This window comes from Saccopteryx bilineata, chromosome 6, assembly GCF_036850765.1.
Source record: "Saccopteryx bilineata isolate mSacBil1 chromosome 6, mSacBil1_pri_phased_curated, whole genome shotgun sequence".
In the NCBI taxonomy this organism is placed as follows: Eukaryota; Metazoa; Chordata; class Mammalia; order Chiroptera; family Emballonuridae; genus Saccopteryx; species Saccopteryx bilineata.
Window position 1 is genome coordinate 91,633,711 of NC_089495.1, and position 26,793 is coordinate 91,660,503.

A 26,793-nucleotide genomic window follows, 5' to 3' on the forward strand; every position below is an offset into this window, starting at 1 on the left:
ACGGATAAATGTGTCACGTGACTGAGACAAGTGTCAAGAGTGAGTCTTAGATGGATGTAACAGAGGGAATCTGGTCATTAAAAAAAAAATAAAACATGGTTCAGACTTAAATATAAATAAAACAAAAATAATGTAAGTTATTTATTCTTTCTCTGCGGACCGGAACCAAATGGCCCACGGACCGGTACCGGTCCATGGTCTGGGGTTGGGGACCACTGGTCTAAAGTCCAGCAGCACAGTAGTGGCAGTTTCAATGGCAAGTTTAGGAGTAAGGTTTAAGGCAAGAAGACAGTTTGGAGGTTGTTAGAGTATTCCAGGAGAGAGGGCAGAAAGAGCTAAAGTAGTTATGACAGCCTAGAGCAGGGGTGGTCAACATTTTATACCTACCGCTCACTTTTGTATCTCTGTTAGTAGTAAAATTTTCTAACTGCCCACCGGTTCCACAGTAATGATTTATAAAGTAGGGAAGTAACTTTACTTCATAAAATTTATAAAGCAGAGTTACAGCAAGTTAAAGCATATAATAATAATTACTTACCAAGTACTTTGTCGGATTTTCACTGTTTGGCAGAATAAATCTTTATAAAACAACTTACTCTAGTTAAATCTATCTTTTTATTTATACTTTGGTTGCTCCACTACTGCCCACCAGGAAAGCTGGAACTCCCACTAGTGGGCGGTAGGGACCGGGTGGACTACCACTGGCCTGAAGGAAGGATTGTCCCAAATTCTCAAATCTTTCAATGGAAATAAAGCTTGAAAGAAGGCAAGATAGTGAAGAATTTATTTTTTATTTTATTTTATTTTTTTTGTGACAGAGACAGAGAGGGACAGACAGGAAGGGAAAGAGATGAGAAGCATCAATTCTTCGTTGCAGTTGCAGCTCCTTTCTTCATTGATTGCTTTTTTATATATTGGGGAGCGGGGGAGCCTACAGCAGAGCAAGTGACCCCTTGCTCCAGCCAGTGACTCTGGGCTCAAGCTGGTGAGACTGCACTCAAGCTGGATGAGTTCAAACTCAAGCCGGCGACCTCAGGGTTTCAAACCTGGGTCCTCTGCATCCCAATCCGATGCTCTATCCTTTGCACCACCGCCTGGTCAGGCAGTGAAGGATTTTTTTAAATGGTAAATTATACTAATTGATTAATCAGCTCCAGAATATCACTGCAGTGCAATTAAGATGACAGTCATAGACAGTGCTTTGTTTTTAATCTTTACCCTGGTCTCTGGCTAGAAAATTAGAAAGTTGCCTATTCTTTTTCTAAAGATTTTATTCACTGATTTTACAGTGTGTGGGGAGCAAGAAGTATCAATTCATAGTCACTTTACTTTAGCTGTTTGTTGCTTGCTTGTTGCACATGCCTTGACTGGACAAGGCCAGGGTTTCGAACCGGTGACCTCAGCATTCCAGGTTGATACAATATCCACTGTGCTACCACAGGCCAGGCAAAAATTGTTTGTTTGTTTTTCTTCATAGAGAGAAGGGGAGATAGTGAGACAGACTCCTGCATGTGCCCCAACTGGGATCCACCCAGCAACCCTGTCTAAGGCCGATGCTCAAATCAACTGAGCTATATTTAGTATCTGAGGCTGATGTGCTTGGATCAACAGAGCTATCCTTAGTGCCTTGGGATGATGCTGAACCAATCAAGCCCCTGGCTGTGAGAAGGGATGAGAGAGAGAAGGGGAGAGGAAGAGAGAGAAGGGGAGAGGAAGAGAGAGAAGGGGAGAGGAAGAGAGAGAAGGGGAGAGGGGGAGGGGGAGAGGGGGAGGGGGAGAGGGAGAGGGAGAAAAGCAGATGATTGCTTCCCTTGTGTGCCCTAACCAGGAAGCAAACCTGGGACATCCATACACCAGGGCAAAACTGTATCCACTGAGCCAACTAGCCAGGGCCAAAAGTTGTCTATTCTTCACAAGATATTTAAAAGCTATCTTTTAAATTAAGTGGTTTCAGAAGATTACTAATCCTATCTTTTAAAGAGGGTAGATATTGCTTATCTAATGTCTTTGATTGTGTAATCTATATATAGCCCATACTCTCTCACTCTAAACTGAAAGTATACACTCAATTAAAATCAAAGCAGTCACCTTAGAACAGGGGTAGTCAACCTTTTTATACCTACCACCCACTTTTGTATCTCTGTTAGTAGTAAAATTTTCTAACTGCCCACCGATTCCACAGTAATGGTGATTTATAAAGTAAGGAAGTAACTTTACTTTATAAAATTTATAAAGTAGAGTTACAGCAAGTTAAAGCATATAATAATAATTACTTACCAAGTACTTTATGTCGGATTTTTGCTAAGTTTGGCAGAATAAATCTTTATAAAACAACTTACTCTAGTTAAATCTATCTTTTTATTTATACTTTGGTTGCTCCACTACCGCCCACCATGAAAGCTGGAACACCCACTAGTGGGCGGTAGGGACCAGGTTGACTACCATTGCCTTAGAAGATCATCCAGTCATTCTAAGAATACTCTCAAAGCTCAGAACATTTTGGGCATTATTAGGTACTGTCTTTCAGAAGATAACTGACATTGCCTGACCAGGAGGTGGTGTAGTGGATAGAGTGTTGAACTGGGATGCAGAAAACCCAGGTTTGAGACCCTGAGGTCGCCAGCTTCAGCACGGGCTCACCTGGTTTGAGCAAAGCTCACCAGATTGGACCCAAGGTTGCTGGCTTGAGCAAGGAGTTACTCGGTTTGCTGAAGGTCCATGGTCAAGGCACATATGAGAAAGCAATCAATGAACAACTAAGGTGTTGCAACGAAAAACTGATGATTGATGCTTCTCATCTCTCTCCGTTCCTGTCTGTCTGTCCCTATCTATCCCTCTCTCTGACTCTCTCTGTCTCTGGGGGGAAAAAAAGATAAATGACATTATTTTGAATATATTCAGTAGAAGCAATAGATGAATTATGTATTATTGATTGTTTGAGATAATTACAATTAAAAGTAAAGTTTTATTAACAATCTCATTAGGTATTTGAAGGCATATGATTTATAACACAGCCAGAACTATCTGATCTGTCCCAACACATGACACTTAGCAGCTACCCAATTATGGTTGGTTGAATACTCAATATTTGCTGAAAAACTTGTCTGCTAAGTCTAATATGTCAATATCTGCAGATCTTTTATTTTACTCTGTTGCTTTATTTGTTTCTGGTCATTCACATTTCTTTTCTCTTTCTTTTTAACATGGCCTCATAATATTTTTATAGGATGCCAGATATTGCAGATAAAATATTGAAAAGGTTTTAGAAAATGTTTTTGTTTTGTTTTTTTCTCAAAAAAAATTAGATTTACTACTGGCAGGCAGACTAGTACAAGCAGATAGTCTCCTGTGAAGGACTGGTTTCAGGCTTCATGATGGTTTGTTTGTAGTAGTTTTGTACTTACTACTAGGGTACAATCCTTGTGGGATTTTAACAGGCAGTCTCAGTGGCTTACTAAGCCTTTCAAACACTGACTAAATTGAACTCCAATCACTTAGCTCAGGGGTCTCAAACTCGCGGCCCGCCGAACAATTTTGTGCAGCCCGCAGACTAATCTACGAAGTTCAAAATATTTTGGATAAAATTAAGTAAGCCTAGGGGCCTACTTGTATTTTCATTTCTCTAGCATCCTAGCTAGATATTAGCTTAGTTAACAGCAGTTGTGATGCGAACTACAGTTTCTGGTCGTTTTGTGACACTGAAAAGTGTTGCGTAACAGTTGCTTTTTGTAGACCTAGTGCGGCCCGCCGAATGGCTGTGATCTTGCTCTGCGGCCCACATTCTGAGTTGAGTTTGAGACCCCTGACTTAGCTCCTCTGCTCATCAAAGTTACCAAGAACACCACACTGTCCAATACAGAAAAAAACTTTTCCATCTTTATCTTAATCAACCTTTCACAGAAGCATCTAGACACGAGGTGTACTCTAAGGTAGATAGATACTCAATTCTACAAACCAACACTGATTTCCAACTACTGCACCTTTCTTGCCCTACCATGAAGGAGAAAAAGTAAACATAAGTAATCCTCATTACTGAAATCAAATACGTGTCTGTATTTTGAAAAGTCAGTGGTCTGACTTGAAAGAGTAGTAGTCTAGTAGTACTTGCTTTCCAAGCCTTCCTAATAGCCAGGAGGCAGCCATGGAAAATAGTTCCAACTAATGAGATTGTCTATTAGTCTTTCTGGGAAGGCTTTTGCTTTTCTGGAAAAAGAGAATAAACAGAGCTAGTGCTGTCTGTGCCCCTCCTTTTAGCTTTGAATAAAAACTTGGCAGTAGAAATGTTAATTCTAGTTAAGTATTATGCCACATGCACACAAAAACCTTAAGACCATGCCATCTGGTCATACAATCCTGTACCCTTCTTGCTGGTACCATTAGGTAACTGACACCTACCACCTGGCTTATGTCTCATCACTCACTGAACCACGGGCCTGTGCCTGATCCCCAGCCCTACAGCATCGTTTTAAAAGACCCATCCACGTTCCCTAGCCTGCATTTCAGTTCCTTGAAATCTTCCGTTAACTTTACTTGCACCACTTCTTTTAGTTACACACACACATTCTCATGGGTCATCTGTACCTTATCAACAGAAACTACTCTACTTATGATATATTTATTGAAACATATTTTTCTTTGACCTGATCTTCACATCCATTCAGGATCCTGGCACTGTAACTCCCTTACCTCTGTTTTTACTACTTTGCTGATATCTCCAGTTCCCCAACCACTCTACTCTTTCCCTATAGAAGTGCCCCCTTTAAAATAAACTAATTAACAGAGTTCACAATTATTAAATCCCTACACAGTGGGAAGAGCAGGGCTACAGATGAAAACTAAGCAGACATAACCCTGCCTTTAAGGAACATAAAACTATGGAGCTATCAATCCAGGAACCAAAATAAAAAAATCTTTACAAATTCTAATAATTTGTAGAAAGAGAATAAGGCACTGATTGAGAAAGATAGTAATGTAGGAGGGAAAGGGGGGCAGGTTAAAGAAAGCTTCCTTCAGGCAATGTCGTTTGAGTCTGACCCTCAAGAAAGAGAAGAGAAGCCGGTAGAAAACGCTGGGCAGAAGGCTGGTATGCGCAGAGGCCCTTCTTCTCCGAGGGTCCCTCTGTGCTCTCTGCCTTCCCGTCCTCGCTGTGCTGGTCTTCTCCTTCTCACCAGGCTCTTTATCTGATCCACCCTGTTCCTCCCTGACCTCGTCTTCTATCTTTCCTTTCCCCTTCCTCCATAATTTCTCTTTCCCTTTTAGCCAGCATATAATGTAGAACAAAAGAATGTTTAAATTATTGGTTTAATAATGATTACATTATTTATTATTAGATGAATAATTAACATTTCTTTATGGTTTTACAAAGTAGTCTATGTAAATTTACTTTATTTAGATGAAATCTGCAGAATTTAACTCTGTGCCACTCAACTGATTTTCTACCTCATAAATTAGCATGATTTCACTAGAAAGAAAAGCAAAAATGAACAATTCAGTTGGTGGTAAGTGAAATCACATCTCAACTTCACTTAATCACTTTTATAAATCTATTCTGATATACAAGCTAAAATCAAACCTAACCCAATCATATCCTATGGGATTAATACTCCATAACCATCCATAAACAAACAAATAAAAACCAGTAAATATTTTGTTTTTCCTCTTCTATAAACTATAAATCTGTTCAAAGATTTTAAACAAGTACAAATGCAGAACAAAACTCACAGTCCCAAAGCAATGGCTTTCTATAGTCTCACTAGAATATTACTTAGTGATATGAGTATATAATACCATTATAGCATGCATACCTTATTGTCTTCCCAATAAAGTGCAAAACATTCATCTCCAGGTTTCCACAGTTTTGCATATTCCATAGAAATAGATGATTCTAGTACTTTTTCAGGTTTAATTGGCCCAGATCTTCTTTTGGGTCCACTATTGTAAAATATTTTATCATCATAGGGTGTAGCTGTGATGGATCCTCCTGGCTTGATAGGTCCTACTCGCCTTCCCTTCAGTGGCATTTCTGTCTCACCATTTGGAACACCAATGAAACTATTAGTTCGAACAGGATTCTGGTAATCAGTATTTACATTAAAATGTTTTTCAATTTTTATACCACTGAAAGCTTCATTATTTATTGTTCGTGGTTTCCTGTCATAAAAATGATCAGGATTTGCTGTCTGGTTTTCTCTTTTCCCACGTTTTTGATGATAATCTATGGATTCTTGAAGAAGTGGATTTTCTTTTGCCTCTGCATAGGATGGTCCTCTTCCTGATCTGCTTAGCATGGAGTTATCCCTTTTTTTAAAAGCAACATCATTGTGCTGAGAACTTGAAGGGTATGAAGTTTCTTTAGTTCTATCGTATCTAGAATAGGGTCTCTCGCATCTGATTCTCTCTTCAGCCCACACATCAGATCCTGAAGAAGTACTTGGTCTATCAACACCTCTGTTTCTAGGTAATCCACTGCCTTCTAAAATTGACCTCGAATTTTGGGTATCTCTTTGAAAACGAGGAGGTTTTTCATTTCTTGGCTGTCTGGTATCATTTCGAGGAAGATATCTTGGTTGGCTATTATCTTTTATTCCATTTTGCTCAGTATTCAACAATCTGTGTTGTCCCTGATGAAGCTGCTGTGGTTGTGGTTTAGGTTCTGAAAAGTAAATTGTAGCATATTAAAATGATGACTCTGCATTAATAGTTATTTTAAGATGCCTAAAAATTATTACATTAATACAAAATTATCAAACTACTATTTTAACATCTTTCACTATTTTCCTACTTCATTATCTTCATTCCTCTCTGCTTCCTGAGACTCCTGTATTTATAATATATAGGTTCCCATGTCAGACACATTAGCAAAGTAAAGCAATGATATGTATGAACCATGCAAACATGGTGGATAGTTTAAAAGCAATGTCTTTGTCATTGAATGTTTGCATTCTTATAATACAGCTACCTATACAGGGAATTCTGGTCATTCATTTCCCAAGACATTAATGAACCAGAACTGCAAACTGCTAACTCAGACGTTGTTATAAAACTGCAAATATACAACCCTTGCTCAACTCCTTTCTGAAGCCCACTCCAATTTAGAAAAATATAGCTATTATTGTCAAACTCAAGCCTTTGCAAAAACGTTATTTCTCAAATCTTTCTGGATCTGGAACTGCTAAGTGTTTAGATTACAAATAGATATCCACTATAGAAAAGAGTTAACTTTTTTGACATATCAAAGTAATTAAAAGCAGGTAGTACTTTGAAATATAGAAAATTGTCAGAAATGATTAAGCACAATAGTGCATATCCAGCTAGATACCAAAAGCAGTAACGTGGAAAATATAAATTCACAGATAACCTTAATGACTATATTTCACAGAGTTATTTTTATTCTATTTCAATTTGTACCATGTTGTTTACACTTTCTTCTTCCATTGTTTCATACAACATATCTATAACATTATTACCAAACATACTGATTGGTGTTGGTATACCTGTCTTGCTTCTCTTGCTGTACCCCATAATCAATATGCAGGTCAGTATTATATTTCTCCAAGGTCACGATACTTCTCACAGGGGCACTATTGACATTTTGGGTGAAATTGTTCCCTGCATTGCAAGAAAATTAAGATCTTTGACCTCCAGGCACTAAATGCCAAAGCACTGTCTCTCAGCATTCCTAGTGTCTCCATACATTTCCAAATACCCACTGGAGGCAAAAAGGTAGCAGATAAAATGTTTAAATCAACAAGGAGGAAGAGAAGACCTTTAAAAGTCTCTGAATGACAAATAAGTCACAGACTAAAGATCAAGACTCAAAATGGCAAAAAAAAAAAAAGCTTCTCAACAGCACCACTGGGAGTTAGAAGCTAATCTAACAGGTTTTAAATGTTTTTAAAAATAAAGAAAACTATTTTCATTTTTTTCTTGTTTATTTTATTGATTTTAGAGAGAAGAACAGAGAGAGAGAGAGAGAGAGAAAGAGAGAGAGACAGGAACATCGATCTGTTCCTGTATGTGCTCTGACCAGGGACAGAACCGGCAACCTCTGTGCTTTAGGAAAATACTCTAACCCAGTGGTCCCCAACCCCCGGTCCGTGGTCCATTTGGTACCGGTCCACAGAGAAACAGTAAATAACTTACATTATTTCATTTTATTTATATTTAAGTCTGAATGATGTTTTATTTTTTTAAAAATGACCAGATTCCCTCCCTCTGTTACATCCATCTAAGACTCACTCTTGATGCTTGTCTCGTAAGTTCAACAATTATATTTAAAAATACCACAGTTTTTACGCCAGTCGCATAATTTTATTTTGTGCATTTATCCGTCCCACCCTAAAGGCCGGTCCGTGAAAATATAAGGTCTACCAGAAATTTCTGTCTGTTTTTGGAATAAAACAAAATACAAATTTTTCTTACCATCAATAAACTTTATTAAATAATATATAAGGTCTACTGGAAAGTTCTGTCGTTTTTGGAATAAAACAAAATACAAATTTTTCTTACTGTCAATAAACTTTATTAAATAATATATTTCCACACCAATCCTATCTTCCGAATATGGTCTGAAATGGTTTGCTGAGCTGAATTAAGCCTTTCTGCGATCTCCAATGTTGTCAGAAAAGGATCTTGCTCCAACATGGTCTTAACAATATCGTCATCAATCAAACATGGTCTCCCGGAACGTGGCTTATCAGAAAAGTCAAAGTCACCCCTGTTTTGAATTTTCAAACCATCTTCTGCATGTCCTATCAGAAACTGTACCTTCACCAAACACTTTCAATAAATTTCTACATGCTTCTGTAGCATTTCCTCCTTGTTGAAATTCGTAAAAATACAGTGGCATAAATGAACTTTATCAGTAGCCATGGGTACACTATCGCTTCACACATAAGACTAATGTGAATCAACTGTGTTTTAGTTAATTTGCTACATCAGTATGTATACATTAAGTGATAAAAATAGAGAGGCAGATAAAAAAAGATGGCAGTGGAGTAGGCGGATGCACAGACTTAGCACCCTCCGACTATCACTTGTTTTTGTCCTTACAAAATGTTTTGAAGGGCAAAAAATTCAAAAATGAAGATATTAAACAAGCACTGGTTCAGTTTTTCGCATCAAAAGATAAAACATTTTTCAAAAATGGGATATACAAATTGCCCTCACACTGGCAAGAAATCATTAATAAATCATTAATAATAATGGCAATTATATGGTCTACCGGAAAGTTCTGTCCATTTCTATCACAAGTTTCGACATGTAAGCACGATTATTTGGCGCACGTATGCCTATTTTTTTTTAAATTTATTTATTAAATTTAATGCAGTGACATTGATAAATCAGGGTACATATGTTGAGAGAAAACATCTCTAGATTATTTTGACATTTGATTGTGCTGTATACCCCCCCCCAAAGTTAAATTGTCTTCTGTCACCTTCTATCTGGTTTTCTTTGTGCCCCTCCCCTCCCCCAACCCCTCTCTCCTTCTTCACCCCATCCCCCCTCCCCCCACCCCTCACCCCTGTTGCCATCACATTCTTGTTCATGTCTCTGAGTCTCATTTTTATGTCCCTTCTATGTATGGATTCATGTAGTTCTTAGTTTTTTTTCTGATTTACTTATTTCACTCCGTATAATGTTATCAAGGTCCATCCATGTTATTGTAAAGGATCCGATGTCATCGTTTCTTATGGCTGAGTAGTACTCCATAGTATATATGTACCAAAGCTTTTTAATCCACTCGTCCTCTGATGGACACTTGGGTTGTTTCCAGATCTTCGCTATTGTGAACAATGCTGCCACAAACATGGGGGTGCATTTCTCCTTTTTGAGCCAATCTACGGTGTCCTTGGGGTATATTCCTAAAAGTGGGATAGCTGGGTCAAAAGGCAGTTCGATTTTCAGTTTTTTGAGGAATCTCCATACTGTTTTCCACAGAGGCTGCACCAGTCTGCATTCCCACCAGCAGTGCAGGAGGGTTCCCTTTTCTCCACATCCTCACCAGCACTTATTCTGTGTTGTGTTATTGATGAGCGCCATTCTGACTGCTGTGAGGTGATATCTCATTGTGATTTTAATTTGCATTTCTCTAATGATTAGTGATGTTGAGCATTTTTTCATATGCCTGTTGGCCATCTGTATGTCCTCTTTGGAGAAGTGTCTATTCATCTCTTTTGCCCATTTTTGGATTGGATTGTCTTCCTGGTGTTGAGATTTACGAGTTCTTTATAAATTTTGGTTATTAACCCCTTATCAGATGTATTGTCAAATATGTTCTCCCATTGTGTAGTTTGTCTTTTTATTCTGTTCTTGTTGTCTTTAGCTGTGCAAAAGCTTTTTAGTTTGATATAGTCCCATTTGTTTATCCTGTCTTTTATTTCACTTCCCCATGGAGATAAATCATCAAATATATTGCTCCGAGAGATGTCCGAGAGCTTACTGCCTATGTTTTCTTCTAAGATGCTTATGGTTTCACGGCCTACATTTAAGTCTTTTATCCATTTTGAGTTTATCTTTGTGAGTGGTGTAAGCTGGTGATCTAGTTTCATTTTTTTGCAGGTAGCTGTCCAATTTTCCCAACACCATTTGTTAAAGAGGCTGTCTTTACTCTATTGTATTTCCTTGCCTCCTTTGTCAAATATCAGTTGTCCATAGAACTGTGGGTTTATTTCTGGGTTCTCTATTCTGTTCCATTGATCTATATGCCTGTTCTTATGCCAGTTCTGCTTCTCCACCCCTCCCCCTCTCCTTCCTCTCTGTCTCTCTCTTCCCCTCCTGCAGCCAAGGCTTCATTGGAGCAAAGTTGGCCTGGGCGCTGAGGATGGCTCTGTGGCCTCTGCCTCAGGCGCTAGAATGGCTCTGGTTGCAACAGAGCGACGCCCCAGATGGGAAGAGCTTTGGCCCCTGGTGGGCATGCTGGGTGGATCCCGGTAGGGCGCATGCAGGAGTCTGTCTGACTGCCTCCCCGTTTCCAACTTCAGAAAAAAAAAAAAAAAGAGTGAGGAACAGATAGGGACAGACAGACAGGAAGGGAGAAAGATGAGAGGCATCAATTCTTTGTTGCGGCATCTTAGTTGTTCATTGATTGCTTTCTCATATGTGCCTTGACTGGGGGGCTACAGCAGACCGAGTGACCCTTTGCTCAAGCCAGTGACCTTGGGCTCAAGCTGGTGACCTTGTGGTTTGAACCTGGATCCTCTGCGTCCCAGTTCGATGCTCTATACACTGTGCCACCGCCTGGTCAGGCAGGTGTGGGAGAATTTGATTTCAGTTTTTCTAAAAGAAAATAAAAAGTAAATATTTCCTAATCTATTTAATTGATAATATATATTAGATCAGTGGTTTTCAACCTTTTTACACTTGGGGACTGGTGAAAATAGGAATAGTATTTCAGGGACCATTAAGGCAGAAATCACCCTGAGCATAAGTGAATTCGATTAAGATCACTGGGTCTATAATCTTCATACAACATGAGAGTGGTTCACTCTTTCACTGACAGGCATGAAATTTCTGGTGGACCAGTCCACAGACCAGTGGTTGAAAAATACTGTATTAGATTACAGCATAAGTGATTTTCCTAATAATGAGCATACTTCATATCCAATAATTGCTGCAATAATATAGTGAGAGAAGAATCTACTAGTAAAATTATTTTTAAACAACAATAAAAAACTCAATGACAAAGAGTATGAAATTGTGCTTTTAAAAGGACATAGTTTTCATATATACCTATTTCATTTCAATATAAAATAACAATAAGCCATGAAAGACAGTCCTTAAATGTTTCATTGTCTTAGATAATTAAGTAATGAAGTCAGATATAAAGTAAATATTTTGAACCTGAGCTAATCTATTAAAAATAACAGAATATACTCAACCACTAAACTATGGAAAAAGTAATTTTAGATAAATTGAGAAATGGACCCCACACCAAATAGGAAGTTCCTCAGTTCTCCTGTCAAATGTCATTTCTCTCTGCCACCCTGCCTGAGGAGGTGTGATGATTCCAAATCATCCACAGTACCAATCAGCACCATAGGCCAGGTATACAGTCACTGTAACAAAATGTAAACCAAGATATTTTTTGTATTAACACCAGAATAAAATGCACCAACTTTTTCTTTAATGACCTGAAGGGGAAAATGAAAAAAAAAAAAGGATAAACATAAATTGGGAACATTTAATAGTAAATAGCAGAAAAAAGAAAAAGATTGGTAAAAATGAGAGAAAAATTCATCACAAAATAACAAAACTGTGAAAACATTTAAAAGATCAAAGTGATGAAAGCTCATATGAAAAAAACTAATAAGAGAATACTGTATGAGTTCAGCTTGACTTATCTCTCAGTATTCCTCTTTATTTTATTTATGATTTTAATTTGTGTTTACATAGATTCAAGTGTCCCACCGAATATATTTCCCCCTACCATTTGACTTATGATAAAAGGTTCCTGCTACACCAGATCATGAATTTCAAAATGTTTACAAGAGAACTGATTACAATATTTTACATCTCCATGATTTGTAATGTATAAGAATCAAGAATGAATTTATTAATTGCCATAAATTATGCAGGTCTTTATATTAATACTTCTTTGCAGAACATTCACTCTCCAGTGACAGTTGTACCTGCATTTTATAGTAGAAAAGGGTACATTTTGTTTCTTCATTTTATTTTGAGAGAACTACCTTCACTACACTCCTGATTCACTTTAAAGGTCTTTTGCCCATACTTTTTCATGTAATTCTCATAACCACCCTGAAGTGCCATATTATTGATCCTTATTTTACAAGTGAAAAAACAAAGCAAAGCTAGCATTTAGAAAATGCTGAAGCCAGAATTTAAATTCAAATCTAACTGAAGCTAACGCCCACAATTTTCCCACCATGCCAAGCTGCCTGCCCAGAGAAACAAAACAGAATGCAACCAACAGCATGTTAGCTACAATTTTATTACCTAAATCTGTTCATTTCTAGGGAAGATGAAGAAATAACAAAAACTCTTTAACAATCTCTGACGGGCTAAAAAAATAAAATTGCATACCAGGATTGTCAGAATACTGACCTAAAATTGATAATCTATTAAAGCAGAAAAAACTAAAACCCCTATTATCAGTTGGACTGCTATTCAGAAGCTTACAAACTGGCACTGAGAGATAGTATAATGTGCAAGGAACCGCCTCTGGAGAGGGACTGCAGTTTATTTAACTTTTCTGAGCCTCATCTTTAAGATAGGAATAATAATAGTACCTACCTCAGAGGACTAAGTAAGTTAATACGTGTAGAGTACTTAGAACAGCAGCTGGCTTTGATAAGCATTCAATAAATATTAGCTTTCGTTGTTAATGATTAGTAGCATTATAAATGCAAATAAACATAATCAAGAAAAAACTAATACTTAGATGATAAGGTGTTTCCCTATTTACACATTTTCACTATCACCACCCCCTCATCTTTAGTTAGGGTCCTTACTTTGCGTTAGTGTTTTTTCTTTATTTTTGTTTTTTCTTGTTCAAAACAGGAAAGAATGCTTTAGTAAAAACTTGTTTGTTGCCAAATTATCAGTCATATTATAGAGCAATTTTGATACATTAGAAAATCAAAATCATAGTCTAATAGTTTTTCATTTAAAATATAAATATTCTCCAGACAAAATTTCTTAAATATAACCTTTAAATTTTTCGGTATAAAAAAACAGTAACAAATATTTTAAAAAGTAAATATTACTTACAATCTTAATTAGAAAAATGTACAGAGTGAAAGTTCTACCTTCTGCCTGTCCAATCCCACCTCTAAGGATAGGCACTATTAACATTATGAGAGGCTATTCTTTCTTTTTATATAATTCATTAAGGCATCTCTGCACATTGTATTTATTTATTTATAAAAAAAGAACTCATGCACATCCCACAGGCTGCAAGATACTTTTTAAATTAACAGTATATCATGGACATCTTTCCAAGTCAATGCATAGAGGTATCTCATTCATTTTAATATTGCATTTTTAAAAAAATTTTAATTTATTGTTTACATAGATTCTAGTGTCCCCCTGAATGCATCTCCCTTCCCCCGTGTTCCCCACAACATCCCCCTTTACCCCCTCCCTACAACGCCCTCTCCCTTTCCCTCCAGGATTAGCTTTTCTGCTCTCTATAACATTGTGTTATGTGTGTATAATTTCACCAATCTCTTTCCCTTCTCTGATCCTTTCCGATCATCCCCTTTCCCTCTGTCCACTTTCCCTCTGGACCCAATGATCCCGCCTCTGTATTCTGTTCCTCAGTTCATATTGTTCATTAGATTCCTCAAATGAGTGAGGCCATATGGTATTTTTCTTTCTCTGCCTGTCTTATTTCACTTAACATAATAGTTTCCAGGTCCACCCATGTTGTCGCAAAAGGTAAGATTTCCTTCTTCATGGCCCCATAGTATTCCATAGTATATATGTACCACTGCTTTTTAATCCACTTGTCCACTGACGGACACTTGGGCTGTTTCCAGATCTTGGCTATTGTAAACAATGCTGCATAAACATGGGGGTGCATTTCTTCTTTTGAATCATTGATGTGTTGTTCTGGGGATATATTCCTAAAAGTGGGATGGCTGGGTCAAAGGGCAGTTCCATTTTCAATTTTTTGAGGAAATTCCATACAGTTCTCCACAGTGGCTGCACCAGTCTGCATTCCCACCAGCAGTGCAGGAGGGTTCCCTTTTCTCCACATCCTCGCCAGCACTTATTATGAGTTGTTTTGTAATACTGCATATTTTTTAAGGAGATTATTTTAAACACTAAAGGTAGTGTTGGTCTACTAAGTCTTAATCTGCATTATACTCTCCAGTGCCTACCAGGCAAACAGAAGGCACTCAGTAAATATTTGGTGAAAGATACTAAAAACGATAGGAATGGAACAAGCCTCTAAGTTCAAAATTACCTGTTTAACACTGTCACATGAGCTCAGCTAAGGGTGCAAACTGAAATAGAAAATCTAGTCTTCCATTTTGCTTTCTGTAAGAAATGTGTGCATCAAAGTACATTGGGACAGATTTAGACCGAGTTCAAATGATTACAGAAGATTGCACAACATACAAACCCTGAGCTCATGACCAAATAAATTCATTCTTCCACTTCCCAGTGATGCAACTCTGACAAAGTCACAAATAGCCCCAATTTCTTCATCTGTAATGTATGACTAATAATACTTTTCACAGGGTTACAGTGAAGATTCAACTTGAAAATATTTGTGAAATTGCTTTCCTTATGGATCCATATTAAATCCCAGCACTACCACTGAAAGCTGTGCAACCTTACCTCTTTTCTTCCTTCAGTTATTCTACTACAGTTCTTGAACACCCCTGCAGACAATCACCCTGCTGCAGTCACTCCAGTGAAGCAGTAGGTAAGAACCACAACCTCTCTATTCTGTGGTATCTTAGGTACAACGGAAAGAGGCAGATAACAAATAAGTAAACAAATAACAGTTTAGAACTGCAGTAAAGCCTACAAAGGAAATATACAGACCATTATAATAAAACTGAGAGTAGTGGGGGGTAATCTAATTTAGGAGTAAAAATTTTCTGAAGAGCAGAGCTTCATTTGGGTACTGAAGAATGAGAAGAATAGAAGAACAGTCCAAGAAGGCACAGCAGATATAGAAGTCCTGGGCTAGACATTTTCTTCATGGAGGTAATCTAGTCTCCCCAAAACACTTTACAGTGATAATTCTAAAAATATATAATCACCAGTCATTATTTATTTCAAAGAGAAAAAGGCTGTACATACACTATCCCAACACTGATGTCCATTATAAATAAATAAAACACCAAATCCCAGAAAAAAATGGACACAATTAACGTTAGTTATATTAGATATAAAGTTAGTTACTCAAAAATATAAAGTTGTTTTCCTGTTCTTGTTAAATTCTTTCATAACTATGACACATATTATACTTAAGGCTAAGATCACAAAGTATTTATGATATTCAGTGTTTATAGAATTAATCTTTTAGTGCCCAAAATCCCTTTCATAAAACATAGAGAAATCAATGAAAAAAAATTGATCTTATACAGTATGTCCATAAAGTCATGGTGCACTTTTGACCGGTCACAAGAAAGCAACAAGAGATGATAGAAATGTGAAATCTGCACTGAATAAAAGAAAAACCCTCCCAGTTTCTGTAGGATGATGTGGCAGCATGTGCACATGCACAGATGATGACATAACACCATGTATACAGCAGAGCAGCCCACGGCCATGCCAGTCAAGATTAAGATGGTACAGAGGAAAGTTCAGTGTTCTGTGGCTCGCTAAATTTGAATCGGTGACCAAAGTGCAATGTGAATATTGGCGCATTTGTAATGAAGCGCCACCACATAGGAATAACATTACTCGGTGGGATAAGCAGTTGAAGGAAACCGGCAGTTTGGTGGAGAAAGCCCATTCTGGTAGGCCATCAGTCAGTGATGAGTCTGTAGAGGCTATACGGGATAGCTACCTAAGGAGCCCTAAAAAATCTGTGTGTGAGCCCACATCAAACTGCACTGAATAGGTATGAAACTGGGAGGGTTTTCCTTTTATTTGGTACAGATTTCACATTTCTATCGTCTTTTGTTGCTTTCCTGTGACCAGTCAAAAGTGCACCATGACTTTACGGACACACTGTACATAAAGTATAAAATCATTGCTGCTATAAATGTACAAATCATGAGAACTTCAACAAACTGCAACACATACCAAAACTACAACTGCAAATATGTCCCTCTCCAGTCATGTTCAAAAGGCATGAAAACTCCAAGTTTTGTCCTTAACAAAACCAATTTTCTTTTTTTTTTTACTTCAGTGAGTATATAAAATTCCTCATATAGTTAAAAGATCAAACGAGCTTATCTCAGGGTACAACGATAACTCCCATTTTACAGATGAGGAGGCTGAAGAAGCTTGACCAAGGGCACACAACTAGCTGGGACTAAGCAGCCAGGCTGCAGTCCCTACTATTTCTTTCCTGCTATACCTCCTGAATAAAGCTATTGTTATACTTTTCATATTAAATCATTAGTAACTATGAGTTATTTTCAGTATTTTCTTATGGTTATCCCAGGTTAGGATTAGCATGGAAATAATTTTTCCAGGGGTAAAAAAATTTACAAATTGTACAAATTGAGCCATTAAATGAGAATACATCTAGTTAACTTAGCTGGTTTTCCTCAGTTTTCTTCTTTATGAACAAATTGCTGGAATATGATTATATCACAAATTCCATACCAACAAAATGCCATTGATTAATTTTACTTTTCTTCTACTTCTAAAGCCTTTTAAAAAAATTCTGTAGCATCCTTTCCAGATGGCTTTCCCAGCCAGTTTCATTTTGTTTCTATCAGTTACTAACAGTCACTTTAAAACAGCTTTGCTTCCTAGGGAAGTCCTGTACCGAGCATTTTCAGTGCATTATGATGGTGTACGCATCCATTTTGCCCATGCCTGCACACGTCCCAGGTGCCTTCCTTCCAGCTTCTCCAGGCCTCAGCATAGGGTGCACTTCTGGGACGCTGCTCCTCCCTGTCCCTTCAGACCGAGCCAGGCACTGTTCTTCTGTGCTGTGTTAATATGCACAGTGGCACCAACAGAACTGCCAGAATTTCCTTCCCTTCCTGAACTTTAAGTTTTCTGAATTGTATTCTGTTTACCAATATATCCTTTCTAACACCGTTCCTGGCACATGGTAAGTGCCAAAATAATACTATGGACAGACTAGATGACCATCACTATTTTCCAGAGTGAATATGTATTACTTTTGTGAAGAAAAATCAATTAAAAAATAAAGCTTATTTGTAATACTGTCTGTCTACTCACATCATCTTGGTAGCAAAACCCCTTATAATCCTTATTTTATGTTTTTAATAACTTCAAGAGGAAAAATATTAATTGTGTCACCTTTCTATGGGTATAATGCTTTTCCTGCAATTAAGAAAAATTAAAACAAGAGATGAAGATATGGGGTATGGTGACATTGCTTTGCAGAGCCTATCATGTTCCTTTTAGTTGCTATGTTTTACCTGCGTCATCTGACTCTTAATGCGCTAGAATCCTAAACAATAAAGAAATGCTCCTTCCCTTCCTTCCAATAAAATCTCATATATAAGCACTGCTTCTGTGTTTCTTATAAAACTGCTGTAAAATTTGATTATTTTCATCTTCCTAGCATAGCCTGGACATTGAATAACATAAGAATTGTCTAATCAAATGTAACAATGCAGCCTTACCATCATTCCCACACTACTCACTGCCACTAATGCCTGAAGTTCAAGTGTACATTAGAGGCCTAGGGTAGGGCAAGTAAAGCTTCCTTGTTGATAAACCGGGCTATATAAGGCCCTAAATTTGTGGGTCAAAAACCATTTAGAAATAAGAACTTTACGTTATTTTTGCTTTAACTCAAATATGGTTTATTGAAGAAAATATACTGGAAAAATCAACTAAATATACAGACTGTATTTTAATATTAAACTTGTAAAAACTGAAAGGATATGCCAGACTAGAGAAAACTGTCACATAGACTCAGTCAAGTGCAAAATGCTAACCTTAACTTGTGTGATCTTTTCTTCCACACTAATTAATATTTTCCAGGGTCATAAGTATCATCATTTTAAACACAACATCACCTTTGCAATACGTTTGGAGCATTTCACACAAAGCTACAGCTTTGCAACAAAAGTGAGAACTCTTACAATTTGCAGCCAAAACATTCTAGTGAAATTTAAAGTCAATTTATTTTAAGGGGCAGAAAAATGAAAATAAAGATAATTTTAAAAAAGAAAAGCCAAAGGAATATCCATTTCTAGACTGAAGTACTATTTTTAAAAAATGATTTTTAAAAAAATTTTTTTAAGATTTTATTTATTCATTATAGAGAGGGGGGGAGAGAGAGAGAGAGAGAGAAGGGGGGAAGAGCAGAAAGCATCAACTCCCATATGTGCCTTGACCAGGCAAGCCCAGGGTTTTGAACCGGCAACTTCAGCGTTTCCAGGTTGACGCTTTATCCACTGCGCCACCACAGGTCAGGCCAAAAAATGATTTATTGATTGATTTTAGAGAGACAGAGGAAGGAGGGAGGAAGTGAGAAGGAGAGTTAGAGAGAGGGAAGCACTCATTTGTTGGTCCCTTTATTGTGCATTGGTTGGTTGTTTCCTGTATGTGCCCAGACCAGAGATCAAACCCTCAACCTCGGTGTTTCAGGATGATGCTCTAACTAAGCTAATTGGCCAGGCCTAGAGAAAGAGAAGAGAGAGAAGGAGAACAGAGAGAGAAAAAGGAGAAGAGAAGAGAAGAGAAGAGAAGAGAAGAGAAGAGAGAAGAGAAGAGAAGAGAAGAGAAGAGAAGAGAAGAGAAGAGAAGAGAAGAGAAGAGAAGAGAAGAGAAGAGAGAAGGGGAGAAGGAGCAGGAAGCATCAACTCCCGTATGTGTCTGACCGGACAAGCCCAGGGTTTGGAACCAGTGACCTCAGCATTCCAGGTCAGTGCTTTATCCACTGTGCCACCACAGGCCAAGCTGAAGTACTATTTTTTAAAAGTCATAATAACATGGTATATAACAGGTTACCTAATAATATATAAACTGATCCAAGTAGAATAGTTGATATTATTGCTGAGTAATTATTCAATAAGTAAAGCAAAATTAAATCAAAATATTAAAGATACTTTTACAAAATGGAGGTATTAACTGAGTAGTGCGTAAATTCACATTATAACAGAAGCATAACACTTTCAATATTCCTGTCTACATTGAAGTCACTTTATATTTAATGGGTTTTTTTACCTTAAAACTCTTGACTTTCTCAATCACACAAATCAAAGCTTTTTATAAAAAATACCTTTAGATATTGTATTTATCTTATAATAATCAAAGCTCATTGACTATAAAAATTTGCCTATTGGTTCAAAATTTATAGTTTTTATTTCCTTTATAAAAATTATTTCCTCTTTAAATGTATTCTGTAGGAATTTTTACTTACATTACAAAGCATAAAACCAGAGACTATGTCTCATTCCTGTAAGGTACACTATACATCGTTATTAAATGATGATGATAATGTTTTTTATATATTATAAAAATAAAATGCAACCTTTCAAAAATATAAATAGGCAAGAAATCACCCATCACCCCAAGCCTACTGCACAACTTTTTCATGCTATATTAATATGTTGTTTCTTACCACTGTCTTCAAAATAATAATTTTTTTTTTAAGTGAGAGGAGGGGAGATAGTGAGACAGACTCCCACATGCACTCCAACCAGGATCCACCCTGCAACCCCTTTTAGGGCTGATGCTCCAGTCAACTGAGCTATTTTTAGCACCTGAGGCTGACACATTCAGACTAACTGAACCAACCTCAGGGCCCGGGGTGACGCTGGAACCAACTGAGCCACTGGTTGTGGGAGAGAAAGAGAGAGAGACAAAGAGGAGAGGGAGACGGGAGAAGGGAGAGAAGGAGGGGGAGTGAAGGAGATGGTCACTTCTCATGTGGCCCTGACTGGGGATAAACCTGGGATGTCTGCACACAGAGCTGATGCTCTATCCACTGAACCAACTGGCCAGGGACAAAATAATCATTTTAATGTTTGTATAACATTTATTGATTGAATATTCTTCATCTTGACTTCTAACCTCACCATTTCACTGAAACTATTTTTGTCAAATCTCCAATCAACGGTAAGCTGGAGCCATCTTGAACATCATACACGAGCTGATTATTAAACTTTCAGAAAATATGAAAGCTGGCTGTTACACTGTTGATAACTGGAAATCAGCCATAGTACAAAATATTTACATCATAGAAATCAGCAAAAGCTAAAAATCAGGGCATCTCTCCCTTGCCACCACCTCTTCTCTCAGAACCAGTTGTTAAACATTCACCAGCACACTGCTACTCGTGTGTGAACCTAATGAATACGTTTCATCCTTATCTCTGAGCATGCTCTCATACTCTTCCTACTTCTGTCAGCTGGGTTCTCTGTGTCTTTGACTGGCTCCTCCACTCCTACTTGATCTTCAAATGCCTGCTTGATACCTCTGCTTGACTTCTAAAACTTAACATACCTTAAAATTAAGCTCTTGATTGCTCTTCCCCCACCAAAAAACTAATTAGTGTTTAGAAATGCATTACAGTAGAAAGAGTTCTGAGTTTGGAATCACTTTCTTTGTGATTTGACAAGGGTCCAAATCCTAGTTGTTTATTCCTTATCTCTTCAACTCTATTTACTTATCTGTCAAATGGAAACACCAACATGTATTTTTTATTTGTACATGATTATATGAATTAATATAATGCAAAAAATAGATACTCATATATGCCAACTATTATTTTACTTTATGGTCAATAAATGTTTAATGAATAGACCATTAATGGAGGAGGAGGAAAATAAAAGAATAGCAGAAATGAAAAGAGGTTCATGTGTTCTAGTATTTTGAGAAAAGCTATATCTATTTCCTACATACCTAGGAATCAAAGAAAAATAAGTATATTTCATAACTGATAGCATGGTTAACAAATCTTAAAATATGTATGTCAAGTAATTTAACTTCCCTATATTTATCTAAAAAACCATTAATATGTAAATAACTAAAAAAAATTTTGAAGGCTGTTAGTACAGCAAAATTTGGAAACAATTTTCAAACCATTTAACATAAAAGAAATTATAACTGATTACTATTTAGCCATTAAAATTATGCTGACAGAAATATATAATTACATGGAAATATGGTTATATTATTAGGATGAAAAGCAGATTATATAAATATGACCTCATAAATGGGAATGAAAATGGAATATGGTAATGAGATTATAGTATGTTTTCTTTTATTTGTTACCTGTACTTTTAATTTTTCCAAATTTATCAAGTAACAACTATGCAACAGGAAAAAATATTCTTCTATGGTACTTGATCAAAAAATTAATTAACTCCATTCTCTTTTTTTATCTTTAAAATGCCTTTTTTGATGTAAACATTATTTAAAAAGTGTATTTCAAATTTATAAGCTAATTTTAACTGATTTTCTATATGTTACCTTTAAATTTTTTCATTAAAGTTTTTCCTAAATCTATATAAAATTTTCTATATATAATCAGTAAATTCAAATAACTATTCAATTTACATTTTTACATTCATAATTAGGACATTACATGTGCAGCATGTGGCATATTTCCATTTTCCCTTTGGTATTTCTGTCTAACGTCTTTAAACTACTTGGCCTCATTGCCCTGACAAAAGTAAAATGTCAGGTGCTATGCTGTCAGAATGCTTGCAAATCTAGGGATCCCAATGTCATAACAACACAGACCAGAAAATTTCAAACTAACTCTAGCAAAACACCAAGGTTTTGTTGTAGTGTTGGTTCTGATTTCAATTTCCAATTAGCTGTTGACTGTTATTTTATAAAATATAGTAACAAAAGTTGAGGCACTGTCAAATTGCTGAAAGATTTTCTGAATAGTTACTCTCAACTTCAGTACTTCTTTCTCTGTATCTATTTGTGACCAGACACAAAGTAGCATTGACATAGATTATTCACTGTTAAAATAACAAATCCACAAAACAGAAATGGAAACAATTCCAGTTAAGCTGAAAGCATTAGCTAGAGATTTGGGGGAAATTTGCACTTTAAAAAAAGTGGAATGAAAAAGGAATCGGTCCTATAGAAAAAAAAGTCAAGGACCAGGAAGGCCATAGGGATGGGCAAGAATATAAAGTGACAAGTAGTGTGTAGGTAACTACACAGTCTCTCTGTTGTGGTGACAGTTTATGATTACTCACATAGCAACGATAATCCTTGGCTCCCCAAAAGGCACCCCATCACTGATTTCAATCAATCAACTGCACAAGAAAATGAGGAGTAATGCTGTTTGATGCAATTAGGTATAAATATACACAATAGTCAATACATGGACGATTCTTGCAGGAAGAAACTTTTCACAAAGTGAAACACATAAATATTCTCTCTTCTTGATCAGTTTCCTGCCTTTCCAATTAAGCTATTACCAGTATATTATATTTCCTTCCTGCAGTCCTTATTTTTCAGTCTTCCAAATTAGAGCTGTAAATCCATAAGCCAAACTATTCAAACTAACTTGACATTTGATTAAAAGAAAATAAAACAAAAACAAAATGACACCTACCAACTATCAAAAGCCTGCAACTTCATGTAAATCACCCAGCAATCATTATTCTTTTATCTGCTAGGCAAAATAAATTACTTACATATGAATTTTATGCAGAATTTGGAATTATGCAGTATTGTTAATCAAATGCTACTTTTCACAAAATCCACAGGAAATAGAATAATGGTACCCCATAAAAATAGTGTAGATAGTATAGTCTGAATTTTATTTTGCCAATGAGAAGTGTTAATGAATAGTTTTCTTTTTTTTTTTTTTTTTTTTTTCATTTTTCTGAAGCTGGAAACAGGGAGAGACAGTCAGACAGACTCCCGCATGCGCCCGACCGGGATCCACCCGGCACGCCCACCAGGGGCGACGCTCTGCCCATCCTGGGCGTCGCCATGTTGCAACCAGAGCCACTCTAGCGCCTGAGGCAGAGGCCACAGAGCCATCCCCAGCGCCCGGGCCATCTTTGCTCCAATGGAGCCTTGGCTGCGGGAGGGGAAGAGAGAGACAGAGAGGAAAGCGCGGCGGAGGGGTGGAGAAGCAAATGGGCGCTTCTCCTGTGTGCCCTGGCCGGGAATCGAACCCGGGTCCTTCGCACGCTAGGCCGACCGCTGAGCCAACCGGCCAGGGCCTAATGAATAGTTTTGAGCAAGGGGGTCATGGAATCAAATCTGCATTTTGAAACATCACTGACTGCAATATGGAGGGTGAAATGATAAAGTTCTGCACAGCATCAGTGGAGGGTTGAGGACCTGAGGTGGGGATGGAGATGATAAGTGGAGGTTGCTGCAGCTGCTGCTATTGTTCATCATGAGGACAATGACAATGGTGACAGTGGAGGTGGCGGTAAGGATCACCAGTATTTGAAGGCCTGTGTCAAGCACTGTGCTTAGCAATTTATATGCATTATCTAATTTGATCTTCTCTGATCTTCTCAACAACCCTTTAACTTAGGTGTTACTGTTAGTATAGGCAGTTAGCTAGTTATTAAGGGAGAAAAAGGTAGTTGGAAGACGTCAAACATAGTATTAAAGTTTAATAAAACTAGAGTGCCTGCTTCAGTTAGAAGAATCAACACCCTATTTAGCTTAAATTGCTAGAAGATTAAAAGTATTCATAGGCCCAACTGCATATTTCAGGAATCCACTGTGTCCTCAGTGTCCATTGTACCTCAGTCCTCCAGACTCAGCTTTGGGAGGAATCTCCCCAAGGCACTGCCAGTAGATTCTGTCGGGAGGTGTTTCTATGCTTGCACTTGAAGGATACACAGTGGAAGTCAGAATGGTGACTACAGATGCTTGTCAGTCTTGCCTAGAAGAAGGATCTAATTGGTTAGTGGGAGGAATCAGTGCAAGCCTGCAAAATTTTAAAGAAGCTGATTGGTTAGCTTATAAAAAAGCAAGTCCTTCCCAGCCCAAAAACATAAACACAGGCTTAACAAAGATCTGGCCCTTTTCACCCTTTTTGCCTTCCTGCTTTAGAAGAAGCCCTTGCCCCTTAACAAGCAGCCATGCTATGTGGGCTGGCAGCCGCAAGGTCTCCCAAGTACAGGCTTTGAGTGACACCTGGACTTGACTGAGCTCTGATATAGGCTAAGTCATGGAACAGAATACCTAGACTTTGATTTTTTACAGAAGACTAGACTGGACATTTTTCCTTGGCAAGACACAGGGAAGTGAGACATTGGGAACCTGTGAATAACCTTCTGTTTCAACTCTGAATAAATCTTACTGAAAGAAAGCCTAAGTTTTTCCAAATGTGGGTTTTATAAAATGCTTTTTATATAATACCATACATGAACCACCACCAGAACAGGATTCAGAACTGACATTACTACTATTGCTACATTTCCCAATGAAGAAATTTAAGAAATTACATAACCTGCCCAAAGACATACAACTAGTAAATACAAATACAAGAACTGTGAGTTAAGTTAGTGGTTTATCTATCCCAATAACCTGTCTAATTCTCCTCTTCTTTTGATAATAGAGCCCTGTTTTGAAGGAACAGGTAGTGAGGGAAATTTTGCTTTTCTCTTTATATATAATCCTGATGGAATCAATTAAGATGTCCTATGCTATGTTTGGTGTCACTACAAACACACCAAACCCAACATCCCCAGTGGGACTCAGCATGGGGAATCAATAATTTTAAGATGACAGGTACTTACTTTTTCCCAGAACAAATATGCTTGCAAAATATAAGGATACCTGCATATCTTACTATGTCATTATGCTCCCTTATATGGAGGTAATGCTCTGCCTAGAGCTCCTGGGGCAATCTTCGCTACCACATGAAGACAGACTGTCAACACCCAAAAAAGCAGAATTCACAGACAGAGAAAGGCTTTCCAGCTACATGAGCCAATAAATTCCTTTTTTGCTTATATGAATTTCTGTGGCTTACATCTTACAGCAAGCTAATTTAGACATTGGTGCCAGGAAAGAAGGTGATACAGTGACAGAACCTAAAATGTGATACCTGTTTAAGTAAAGGAAGGGGCAGGGTAGCGAAAGACTCCTCATCTCCTAACAGGAAGCCAGCACTTCCCGTGGTGCAGGTAAACCTACTGTCTTGGAAACTGAGACCACCTAAGGAATGGGACTGATGATGCTCTTCTCAATTATCACCAACCAAATGAAACCTGAGAATCAGGTGCTCATGCTTCTTGAGGGATTACAGAATTCTATGAACCAAGGAACAAAAGAGGGAAAACGGAAGATTCAACAGGGTCCTGGAAAGGGGAAGTTTGACTACCTATGATCATGTCCAACATTTATCAATGTTGGATAAATTCTTAGTTCCTATATCTATTTAATTTAAGTCTTATCTTTTTCATAAAAATATCTCTATGTGAAAGCTGTTCATATTTTTCTAAGTGAATATACCCTTTATAACTGGGATTTTACTTTCTAACTAAAATTTTGACACCAAAATTTATAAAGAAACATAAATAAAATGAAAGCATACATTTGATTTACAAAATAAGCTATAAGAGAATAGTAGAGTGGTATAAATTTAAGAGTGTTACTCTGTCCACCTTTCTCACAATGACCTTAATGAGGAATTGTTCCTCATTCAAGAACTCATTAAGGTTACCCTGGTTTTATTTAGATGTAGAATGTGAAGACAGTAAACTCACTGACTCAAGAAATCTCTTTCTCAATGTCTGGCCAACCCAGACTTCTTCCATGATAATGCAAAGCATCAAACCTACTTCTTCTGTCCCAAGTTGAAACTTAAAATACATATTCCCAGTGGGCATTGTTGTTAATATACTGCTCACAAAAATTAGGGGGTATTTCAAAATGAATATGAAGCTATAAAATATCCCCTAAGTTTTGTGAGCAGAATTAGGGGATATTTCAAAATGAATATGAAGTGATAAAACATCCCCTAATTTTTGTGAGCAGTGTAGTAGCTATGTATTACTGATGTGATATACTGATAAAGCATATGATGGCATAAAAATTGACTTTTAAATTGGCCTGATGTTCTAGCTAGCAATTATATTATCTAAATATAAATCCAAATTTAAAAAAATCTACATATAAAAGCCTTTTGGAACACAACCCCATCATAGAATGATCGATGGAATAGTACTAAGTTAACATCAAGTCATTATATATCACATGGAA

General features: G+C 37.2%; 1 protein-coding gene across 4 annotated transcripts in view; it reads right to left on the bottom strand.

Annotated features, from left to right (window-relative positions):
* TDRD3 (tudor domain containing 3) overlaps window positions 1–26,793 on the bottom strand; it is a 216,568-nt gene that overhangs the window by 40,005 nt on the left and 149,770 nt on the right. For all 4 annotated transcript variants that reach the window (XM_066235530.1, XM_066235533.1, XM_066235531.1 and 1 more), the window contains exon 11: window positions 5,805–6,652. In XM_066235530.1, the coding sequence (XP_066091627.1) occupies window positions 5,805–6,652 (848 nt within the window). The remainder of the gene's footprint in view (window positions 1–5,804; window positions 6,653–26,793) is intronic.